Consider the following 12,051-nt stretch of genomic DNA (forward strand, 5'->3'; position numbering starts at 1 on the left):
TGCTGTCTCCTAGAAACTGTGCACATTCTTCATAAAATTAAACATCTCAATTCAAATTAGGCAATATTAAGCTGCTTCAAAGTAATCAAGTAAAGGCAGTCAGCTCAAGACAGATCCACCAAACATCAGAGTAACATCAGAGTGAGACAACAGTCTCAAAGTGGTCGGCCATTGTATAGCATGTGCTTCTGTTAGGGTAGAAGTTCATACTGGCAGTGGTGCTGCCAACACACGACATGCTAGACACAGACACAGCCGTGAGACCAACCTGAGGCATAGGACAGCATCCCCACTGGTGGTTGGCCATCATACAGCAGGTGTCCCCGTTCACACACTCATGTGTGGCATCACACTGGATGTCACCAACGTCCTTCCTAATGGCTGATGTCTTCTCCATCCACGCTGTAACCATGCCCCCCTTATCACATGTTTTAGTGACCAAGTCACAGGTATTACCCTCAGGACAACAGTGGACGTGGTCAGAACAGCATACGGCCTACCAGATAATATACATAAACATGACCTTATATGTACATATTTCATATTTAAATATTCCATAGCATCATGTTCATGCATATTTGCAGCCTTTTCTGTGACGTATATCTATTCATGTATTAATGCTACAAAGTGATGTGTGCATATATCTTTGGCCTCCTGTGAGATTTGATCATGCAGAGACATTGCCTCCATCGGTATGTGGTCTTGGACATTCATGGCTTCCATTGAAATAAGGTAATGCATGCATATGTTAGGCCTCTAGTGAGACATGTCGTATCCATACAGAACAGTGGGATCCTCTTCCAAAATCAGAGTGATATAAGTCCATACAAGGACAACTGTGAGAAGCGTTCATCACTCGACATTCATGGAGATTTGTTTGTCCATCCATAGACTTACAGTGAGATGTGTCCATCCATAGATTTACAGTGAGAGGTGTACATACATGGACCTTGCATGCAATATGTCCATGCTCACTTATTACCTCCACTCTGTTAATATGAAATATATAACTCAAACCTAAGACTACAGTTAACTTGTAAATTAGGACCGAGCAGTCAAACAACATGCAAGGTGTGACTGACTTGTAATTCCATGCAGTAATCACCTGAGGGAGGGGGCAACACGCCCACTCTCCATTCACTCGTTTACAACAGGTGTTGTTTCCAGGACAGAAGTGGCTGGGGTCACACATCACATCCTTCACTTTCCTTACAGCTGGACGTTTGTTGAGCCAGGGAACAGACACACCCCCTGCTTTATTACATTTGCCATGTGGCATGTCACATGTGGTCCCATTTGGACAGCAGTGGGCGCCATCGGAGCAGCACACAGCCTGGGAAAGGGAAGCATTCAATTAGGACTCTCTTGTCTTAGGTTGATTTGATACCAGAGGACTGGCATCGAGTGAATAATGCTCAATATTGCATCAGTAATTTGGCAGCAAATAGCAGCATGTGCTTTCTCCTAGGAACTGTGCACATTCTTCATAAAATTAAACATCTCAATTCAAATTAGGCAATATTAAGCTGATTGAAAGTAATCAAGTAAAGGCAGTCAACTCAAGACAGATCCACCAAACATCAGAGTAACATCAGAGTGAGACAACAGTCTCAAAGTGGTCTGCCATCATATAGCAGGTGCTTCTGTCAGGGTAGAAGTTCACACTGGCAGTGGTACTGCCAACACAAGACATGCTAGACACAGACACAGCCGTCAGACTAACCTGAGGCATAGGACAGCATCCCCACTGGTGGTTGGCCATCATACAGCAGGTGTCCCCGTTCACACACTCATGTGTGGCATCACACTGGATGTCACCAACGTCCTTCCTAATGGCTGATGTCTTCTCCATCCACGCTGTAACCATGCCCCCCTTACGACATGTTTTAGAGACCAAGTCACAGGTATTACCCTCAGGACAACAGTGGGTGTGGTCAGAACAGCATACGGCCTACCAGATAATATACATAAACATGATTTTATATGTACATATTTCATACTTAAATATCCATAGCATCATGTTCATGCATATTCGCAGCCTTTTCTGTGATGTATATCTATTCATGTATTAATGCTACAGAGTGATGTGTGCATATATCTTTAGGCTCCTTTGAGATTTGATCATGCAGATACATTGCCTCCATCAGTATGTTGTCTTTGAACATTCATGGCCTCCGGTGAAATAAGGTAATACATGCATATGTTAGGCCTCTAGTGAGACATGTCCAATCTATACAGAACAGTGGGGTCTTCTTCCAGAATCAGAGTGAGATATGTCCACACAAGGACAACCGTGAGAAGCGTTCATCACAAGACATTCAGAGGGATTTGTTTGTCCATAGACTTACAGTGACATGTGTCCATCCATAGATTTACAGTGAGATGTGTCCATCCATAGACTTTGCATGCAATATGTCCATGCTCACTTATAACCTCCAATCTGTCAATATGAAATATATCTCAACCCTTAGGCTACAGTAAACTTGTAAATTAGGACCGAGTGGTCAAACAACATGCAAGGTGTGACTGGCTTGTAATTCCATGCAGTAATCACCTGAGGGAAGGGGCAACAGCCCCACTCTCCATTCACTCGTTTACAACAGGTGTTGTTTCCAGGACAGAAATGATTGGGGTCACACATCACATCCTTCACTTTCCTTACAGCTGGACGTTTGTTGAGCCAGGGAACAGACACACCCCCTGGTTTATTACATTTGCCATGTGGCATGTCACATGTGGTCCCATTGGGACAGCAGTGGGCGCCATCGGAGCAGCACACAGCCTGGGAAAGGGAAGCATTTACTTAGGACTCTCTTTTCTCTGGTGGATTTGATACCAGAGGACTGGCTTGAAGTGAATAATGCTGCATTTTGCATAACAGTAGCATGTGCTGTCTCCTAGAAATTGTGCACATTCTTCATAAAAAATCATCTCAATTCAAATTAGGCAATATTAAGCTGATTGAAAGTAATCAAGTAAAGGCAGTCAGCTCCAGACAGATCCACCAAACATCAGAGTAACATCAGAGTGAGACAATAGTCTCAAAGTGGTCGGCCATCGTACAACAGGTGCTTCTGTCAGGGTAGAAGTTCACACTGGCAGTGGTACTGCCAACACATGACATGCTAGACACAGACACAGCCGTCAGACTAACCTGAGGCATAGGACAGCATCCCCACTGCTGGTTGGCCATCATACAGCAGGTGTCCCCGTTCACACACTCATGTGTGGCATCACACTGGATGTCACCAACGTCCTTCCTAATGGCTGATATCTTCTCCATCCATGCTGTAACCACGCCCCCCTTACGACATGTTTTAGTGACCAAGTCACAGGTATTACCCTCAGGACAACAGTGGGCGTGGTCAGAACAGCATATGGCCTACCAAATAATATACATAAACATCACTTTTTACGTACATATGTCATATTTAAATATTCCATAGGACCATGTCCATGCATATTTGCAGCCTTTTCTGTGACATACATCTATTCATATATTAACATTACAGAGTGATGTGTGCAGAAATCTTTGGCCTACTCACATATTTTGATCATGCAGATACATTGCCTCCATTGGTATGTGGTCTTGGACATTCCTGGCCTCCATTGAAATAAGGTAATACATGCATATGTTAGGCCTCTAGTGAGACATGTCCAATCCATGCTGAACAGTGGTATATTCTTCCAAAATTCGAGTGAGATATGTCCACACAAGGACAACCGTGAGAAGCGTTCATCACAAGACATTCAGTGAGATTTGTTTGTCCATAGATTTACAGTGAGATGTGTCCATCCATAGAATTACAGTGATATGTGTCCATCCATAGATTTACAGTGAGATGTGTCCATCCATAGATTTACAGAGAGATGTGTCAATCCATAGATTTACAGTGATATGTGTCCATCCATAGATTTACAGTGATATGTGTCCATCCATAGATTTACAGTGAGATGTGTCCATCCATAGATTTACAGTGAGATGAGTCCATCCATAGATTTACAGTGAGATGTGTCCATCCATAGATTTACAGTGAGATGTGTCTATCCATAGACTTTGCATGCAATATGTCCATGCTCACTTATAACCTCCAATCTGTCAATATGAAATATATAACTCAACCCTAAGACTACAGTAAACTTGTAAATTAGGACCGAGTGGCCAAACAACATGCAAGGTGTGACTGGCTTGTAATTCCATGCAGTAATCACCTGAGGGAAGGGGCAACAGCCCCACTCTCCATTCACTCGTTTACAACAGGTGTTGTTTCCAGGACAGAAATGGCTGGGGTCACACATCACATCCTTCACTTTCCTTACAGCTGGACGTTTGTTGAGCCAGGGAACAGACACACCCCCTGCTTTATTACATTTGCCATGTGGCATGTCACATGTGGTCCCATTGGGACAGCAGTGGGCGCCATCGGAGCAGCACACAGCCTGGGAAAGGGAAGCATTTACTTAGGACTCTCTTTTCTCTGGTGGATTTGATACGAGAGGACTGGCTTGAAGTGAATAATGCTGCATTTTGCATAACAGAAGCATGTGGTGTCTCCTAGAAATTGTGCACATTCTTCATAAAAAATAATCTCAATTCAAATTAGGCAATATTAAGCTGCTTGAAAGTAATCAAGTAAAGGCAGTCAGCTCAAGACAGATCCACCAAACATCAGAGTAACATCAGAGTGAGACAATAGTCTCAAAGTGGTCGGCAATCGTACAACAGGTGCTTCTGTCAGGGTAGAAGTTCATACTGGCAGTGGTACTGCCAACACATGACATGCTAGACACAGACACAGCCGTCAGACTAACCTGAGGCATAGGACAGCATCCCCACTGGTGGTTGGCCATCATACAGCAGGTGTCCCCGTTCACACACTCATGTGTGGCATCACACTGGATGTCACCAACGTCCTTCCTAATGGCTGATGTCTTCTCCATCCACGCTGTAACCATGCCCCCCTTACGACATGTTTTAGTGACCAAGTCACAGGTATTACCCTCAGGACAACAGTGGGTGTGGTCAGAACAGCATACGGCCTACCAGATAATATACATAAACATGATTTTATATGTACATATTTCATATTTAAATATTCCATAGCATCATGTTCATGCATATTCGCAGCCTTTTCTGTGACGTATATCTATTCATGTATTAATGCTACAGAGTGATGTGTGCATATATCTTTGGGCTCCTGTGAAATTTGATCATGCAGATACATTGCCTCCATCGGTATGTGGTCTTGGACATTCATGGCCTCCAGTGATTAGGTAATACATGCATATGTTAGGCCTCTAGTGAGACATGTCCAATCCATACAGTTGAGTCTTTTTCCAATTTCGAAGTGAGATATGTCCACACAAGGACAACCGTGAGAAGCGTTCATCACAAGACATTCAGAGAGATTTGGTTGTCCATAGACTTACAGTGACATGTGTCCATCCATAGATTTACAGTGAAACAGTAGATTTACAGTGAGATGTTTCCATCCATAGACTTTGCATGCAATATGTCCATGCTCACTTATAACCTCCAATCTGTCAATGTGAAATATATAACTCAACCCTAAGACTACAGTAAACTTGTAAATTTGGACCGAGTGGCCAAACAACATGCAAGGTGTGACTGGCTTGTAATTCCATGCAGTAATCACCTGAGGGAGGGGGCAACACGCCCACTCTCCATTCACTCGTTTACAACAGGTGTTGTTTCCAGGACAGAAATGGTTGGGGTCACACATCACATCCTTCACTTTCCTTACAGCTGGACGTTTGTTGAGCCAGGGAACAGACACACCCCCTGCTTTATTACATTTGCCATGTGGCATGTCACATGTGGTCCCATTGGGACAGCAGTGGGCGCCATCGGAGCAGCACACAGCCTGGGAAAGGGAAGCATTCAATTAGGACTCTCTTGTCTTGGGTTGATCTGATACCAGAGGACTGGCATCGAGTGAATTATGCTCAATATAGCATCAGTAATTTGGCAGCAAACAGAAGCATGTGCTGTCTCCTAGGAATTGTGCACATTCTTCATAAAATCAAACATCTCAATTCAAATTAGGCAATATTAAGCTGCTTGAAAGTAATCAAGTAAAGGCAGTCAGCTCAAGACAGATCCACCAAACATCAGAGTAACATCAGAGTGAGACAATAGTCTCAAAGTGGTCGGCCATCGTATAGCAGGTGGTTCTGTTAGGGTAGAAGTTCATACTGGCAGTGGTGCTGCCAACACACGACATGCTAGACACAGACACAGCCATCAGACTAACCTGAGGCATAGGACAGCATCCCCACTGGTGGTTGGCCATCATACAGCAGGTGTCCCCGTTCACACACTCATGTGTGGCATCACACTGGATGTCACCAACGTCCTTCCTAATGGCTGATGTCTTCTCCATCCATGCTGTAAGCACGTCCCCCATACGACATGTTTTAGTGACCAAGTCACAGGTATTACCCTCAGGACAACAGTGGGTGTGGTCAGAACAGCATACGGCCTACCAGATAATGTACATAAAGATAACTACATCTTTGGTACAATGAGACATGTCAAAGCATAACCCTCAATGACATACATCCATTAACCCTGTACCCTACATTGTGATATGCTCATTCAGTTCCACAGCAAGACAGTAACTGGAACAAAAATTTGAAGACTGTAAATGGAAGTCTCCAAGCAAACTGTAATCCATCTTCCCGAGGAAAGAGAGTTAACTGACTTTAAAAGTCCAGTTTCCACCCTTGCCGAACTAGGCTGGAATTACTGGTCTCCACCAGTGGCTATTACCTGCTATGTCCCTTCTAAGCCTCTCATATGGACCAATCAGATTTCATCTCTTGTATCACTTGCGTTTGCTTCACACAAAATGGTGCCGCCTGGTCAGGACGATCTGATCGCTAATCAAGATCTATATTGTGATAAAACGGGTCTTACATCGCGAAATGCATCAAATCACGTGAGCACCTTGATTAAAAACATGAAAAGATTTGGATAATATCTGCTGACAATGAGTTGGCGGTGCACATGCTTTGCAAATCTTGCAATCGACCGAAATATGCACGACATTTAACGAACTGGATTTCGATTTCGGTGCGCGATTTTGATTGGGCTATGCATAGACTCGTTAGTCCAGCCAAAATGTAACTCAATAATACCAGCCTAGTTCGGCAGGGGTTTGAAACTGGACTTTTATAGTCAGTTAACTCACTTGCCTCAGGAAGATGACTGTAATCTGTAGCATGCTGTAGCCTTGTTTGAGATATGCAAGGACATGTACAGTGAGATAAGTTCAGTTGTAACCACAGTGAGACATGTCCATAAATCTTGGTAGGAATTTGAATTCATAAGGAACAAATGCAGTGAATCCAAATACTGTAAATCTTGATATTAACGCGAGTGTGAATTAAATGCGAAAAATGTGAGTGGTCGCATTATTAAACATCACATTTATATCAACAATAAGACATTTTGGATGGCAGAAATACCAATTTAGACATATGCTGAAAACAAACAAATTTGTATTCCACATCACTGTTTATTGAGCAGCACTTGTTACAAGTATATAAACAATGTCATTCAAACACTAATTACATCCTGGGAATTGTCACTGCTGGGGTCAAGACAAGAGTTCTACTCACTTATGTCATCACTAATCACACCTGCAAGTCCAGACAGACGCCACCCACGCAACACGGTGTCTTTGATCTTTGCGACTGCATCAAAGGCTGACACGAGCCAGCACGCATCTATTGTTTAAGCGGAATTACTCGACTCAGCGCTAATAAGCGGTGCTGATTTGTGTGTGATTGGATTAATGTAAGGTTGGATTAAGGTGAGGATTCTCCTGTAAACCTGACAGAGGACATTTGCTTTAAATATAAATCCACTGATGCTTGAGAGGAGGGGGGTGTCACATTCATATTGAGTCACATTTTTGGCAAGCGGGCAGCGGTCGCATTCTTTTGGAGACACATTAATTTCATGATTTACAATTACAGTATACAAGCAAACTGCAGCCAAGTTCAATCTGTAGCCTTATGTTGGATATGCCCAAGACAATCTGTACAGCCTAATAGATGATCAAAGCATAGATACTGCCCTCCAGTGAGACATGATCATTCATTACTACAGTGAGACCATAAATACATGTATTGTTAGCCCTGAGTGACATTTAAATTCAAATCTGTCGCTTGCAGTGCACATCTGGCACAATTCAATCTGCAGCTTGTGAGAGATATGTCCATGCAAATCTATAACCTATAGTGAAATAGTTACTAGCATATTGGAAGTCTACGGTATTATGTGTAGCAGTGAGTGAGTGAGTTGGGTTTAATGCCGCTTTTAACATTATTACAGTTATATCGCGGCGTGTCAGCTTAATGTGGGAGGAAAGCCTGAAGTGATGCAGGTCTCAGACGTTTACCACTTCGGTGAAACCACGAGCACGGGTATGGCGCTGACAAATCTAGAAACATAAATGGGGCGAACCAGGATTCGAACCTATAATCATAGGTTTCTGGCGTGCCCAAGGGACGCAACTCTGCACAGCGAATCGCAGAGCCTTAGACAGCTGGGCCACCCGTGCCCTCCATAAGATGTAGCAGGATCACAAGGGTGACATGGGGTTTTATACCATGAGCCATGTACTCCCTCGTGATCCTGCTACAACTAATTAATCTTGCCCACATGTTTTAATCTGACATTGTAAAAGAATAAACACAAATTCAAAATTGACACAAAACACCTGTTCTTTTGAGCTGAGGTTAACTTGTGCTATGTCATGTGACTTCCATTGACTCTGAAAAAGAGTGTAGCTTTTTGCTTTGAAGGGGGTATAAGGGATTTATTCTGCCTCTCAGAAATCCAAGTGGAGCATTTATTGCTCATGGCGGGATATAAGAGATTTATTCTCCCGCTGAGAAATTACCCTCCAAGGTGTGTCATAGTATTTTATCAAAATAATGTGGACCAATCAGATCATCTCATTTTGACATAGAGGTATGATAATGAGATGTGTACCCATGTTATTGAGCCTCAGTAACAGTAATTGACCTGTGCGAGAAACGTCCACTCTTATGTGTAATCTACAGTGAGATATGTCCATGCATGTCTGTAAAATAGTTAAGATAATCAAACTACAACTTCTTGCTTTAAAAGCTGAACTTCCTGCTTTTCCTTGACATGATTCAACTATCGAAGATATAATTTCTTGTTTGCCCACCACAGAGCTTCAGAGTGTTTAAAAGGTACAAGTAGAATGTATTATTTGTTAACAACAGGCCTTCATGACAACACTGAAAATACTATATCTATATTTTTGGCATGTAACATCAACAGCAGGACAAGTGACTTCAAACATAGGGAGGACTGTTTGACTATAGGAAACAAAGGATGCAAAAATACCATGCTGGACTCTATAACAAGGGTATTTTGATATATACATTTTGATATATACATTTTGATATATATATATTCAACGTAATAAGCGCCCCGTTCTAATAAGCGCCCACGGCGATATTTGCTATTGGCTAGTGAACAATCCCAATTAGCACCCCATTGATCAATGTACACAGGACTTATTTATTTGTGTATAATACGCAGTCGTGTGTTATGTGCACCCTTAATTATGGGCAATTAAATTCTGGAAAATAATCTGTCATGTATGTTACGCACATACTTTTCTTTTGTATCATTTCAGGGTGTCAGCCTAAACCACGAAACTTACAATCTTTCAACTCAGGTATATTTCACGCCAAAATTATATTCTAATATGAGTCCCATATTGCTAATTTTTATAGCGCCCCGGGCGCTTATTACGCCGAAAATGGTATGTGGCATACAAACATATTATGGAATTCTGTAACTCAGAATTTCAGTTTGGATTTTGTTATTGGACAAATGATATATTTTTAATATCTTTCTGCCGCCAAAAAGTATTGAAAAAAAACCATCATTACAATAACATTTTGAAATTATGAATTTCATGAATTTCATAAAATGTTTTTATTCCAAATATATATATCAAAATACCCTTGTCATATAACTCACATAAGCACACGATAGAGCATCGCGTCAAGTAATCCATTGCCAGAACCTTGCAAAACCATAAGCCAGGTCGCCCATCTAAATAATATTCAGCTATGTTTTACCAATCTCAAAACTGAACTGTGTGACTCTGGAAACAAGTGTGCAGTACAGGAGACATATCAGCCATATAACTGCAGCATGGGAACCTACCTCAGCGAAAGGACAGCACGCGTATTCCTGGTTTGTTCCCTGACAGCAGGTTTTCCCTTTGGGACACATGACCTCCTTGTCTGGACACCACTCTGTCCCGAAGACCTCGAGGTCCCCCTTCACCGTGTCCGTCCTGATGGGTTGAGGGGTGTGCTCCTCCACCTGCTGATGGACACACCCCCTCCCGCTGGGGTGACAGCTGGCCCCTTTCTGACAGCAGTGGACACCGTCCGAACAACACACCGCCTGCCGAAAAACATTTATTTCAGTAATTTTAACCAAGAAATGAACTAAGGCCGTTAGGAGTCAAATGTGTCCGACTCCAACTTGAATTTTGTATGAGCCCTGCCACTGACTGATATTGTAGCAGTGTGGGGAATCAGGGACTTATCCAAGGTTCTATACTAGGTGCCACTGGTTGGAAAAGTGGGGAATAATTTACAATAACAAGTAGTGATTATTAAAAATTAGTTTGTTGTTTAACACCGCACTCAGCAATATTCAAACTATATGACTGCGGTCTGTAAAACATCAAGCCTGGACAAGACAATCCAGTGATTGACATCATGAGCATCGATCTAAACTTGGATACGATGACATGCATCAACCAAGTCAGCGAGCCTGACCACCCGATCCCGTTAGTCGCCTCTTACCACAAGCATGGGTTGCTGAAGGCCTATTCTACCCCGGGTCTTCACAGGTCGAGTTTTTAAAAAATATAGTAGGTACCGTACTTATTTTCATAAATGCAGAGGTATTTTATCATTTTCATTTGAGACTTTGAGAAATTTGGAATAAGCATTAAAATCTTTTATTATTTATTGTCCAGTTATTTGTGACATACTGGTTATCCTTCTAAGCCATAAAAGCAGTTATTGGGTACATAAATCAAAATGATTTTGGAATTTTTTAATGATATTTGCTGCAGACTTAGGGCCGAAAAAGTCTTGGTAAATGCCTGAGAGTAGATGAGGTGAGGAGAGGTGAAATGGGGTTTAATGTCGCGTCCAAGATTATTGCACTTATATAGCGACGTGCATGTACGTGAGTGTGTGTGGCTGCTTGTAATAGTCCGGACTGATGCCGATCTTACAGTGCTGGCCCACTGAGATACCATGCCGCAGTTTAACATGAATACCCACTCAGACACGGTATACTGACTCCAAGCCGACCAGTCCTTGTTTTGTCCCCTTAATGTTAATGCTGAGCCCCAGGCAGGGTAACAACAAGAACTATCTATTATAGTCTTTTGGTGTGATACAGGCAGGGATCGTACCCCAACCTTCCATTCTTCAGGCAGATACTCTACTGAGAGTAGATGACTTGTGTTACCATTGGTGTTGGGGTTGGTTTGTCATGTTTGTAGACGGCCACAAGGTTATAGCACATGTTGCATGAGAAGTATTGCTGTGATTTGTGATGTGGTCTAAGTATTTAGGGTTTTACCTTGACCTACAAAAGTGATGTGAATAAATATATTTAAGGGTCCTTGCAGGCAATATGGGGGTCCTGTAAAGTAATGTAATTGTGTAGTGTCTGTATATTAAGATGGGGGTACGGGTGGCCCAGTCATCTAAGGCGCCGCGATTTGCTGTGCAGAGTTGCGTCCCTTGGGCATGCCAGAAACCTATGATTGTGGTTTCGAATCCCGGTTCACCCTGATTATGTTTCTAGGTTTGTTAGCACCATACCCATCCTCGTGGGTTTCACCGAAGAGGTAAATGTCTGAGACCTGCATCACTTCGGGCTTTCCTCCCACATTAAGCAGACACACCACGATATAACTGTAATACTGTTAAAAGCAGTGT

The 12,051-nt window shown here is 42.5% G+C and overlaps 1 protein-coding gene across 1 annotated transcript in view; it reads right to left on the minus strand.

The window, feature by feature from the left end:
- Positions 1–12,051, minus strand: part of LOC124135118 — a 90,838-nt gene that overhangs the window by 72,816 nt on the left and 5,971 nt on the right. The window contains exons 3-12 of the mRNA XM_048389482.1: positions 10,244–10,489; positions 6,276–6,503; positions 5,658–5,885; positions 4,813–5,040; positions 4,213–4,440; positions 3,155–3,382; positions 2,555–2,782; positions 1,724–1,951; positions 1,106–1,333; positions 269–496 (exon numbers count right to left, since the gene is read on the minus strand). Of these exons, the coding sequence (XP_048245439.1) occupies positions 269–496; positions 1,106–1,333; positions 1,724–1,951; positions 2,555–2,782; positions 3,155–3,382; positions 4,213–4,440; positions 4,813–5,040; positions 5,658–5,885; positions 6,276–6,503; positions 10,244–10,489 (2,298 nt within the window). The remainder of the gene's footprint in view (positions 1–268; positions 497–1,105; positions 1,334–1,723; positions 1,952–2,554; positions 2,783–3,154; positions 3,383–4,212; positions 4,441–4,812; positions 5,041–5,657; positions 5,886–6,275; positions 6,504–10,243; positions 10,490–12,051) is intronic.

The sequence above is a fragment of the Haliotis rufescens genome, unplaced genomic scaffold, assembly GCF_023055435.1.
Source record: "Haliotis rufescens isolate VD_foot unplaced genomic scaffold, xgHalRufe1.0.p SCAF_10, whole genome shotgun sequence".
Lineage (NCBI taxonomy): Eukaryota > Metazoa > Mollusca > Gastropoda > Lepetellida > Haliotidae > Haliotis > Haliotis rufescens.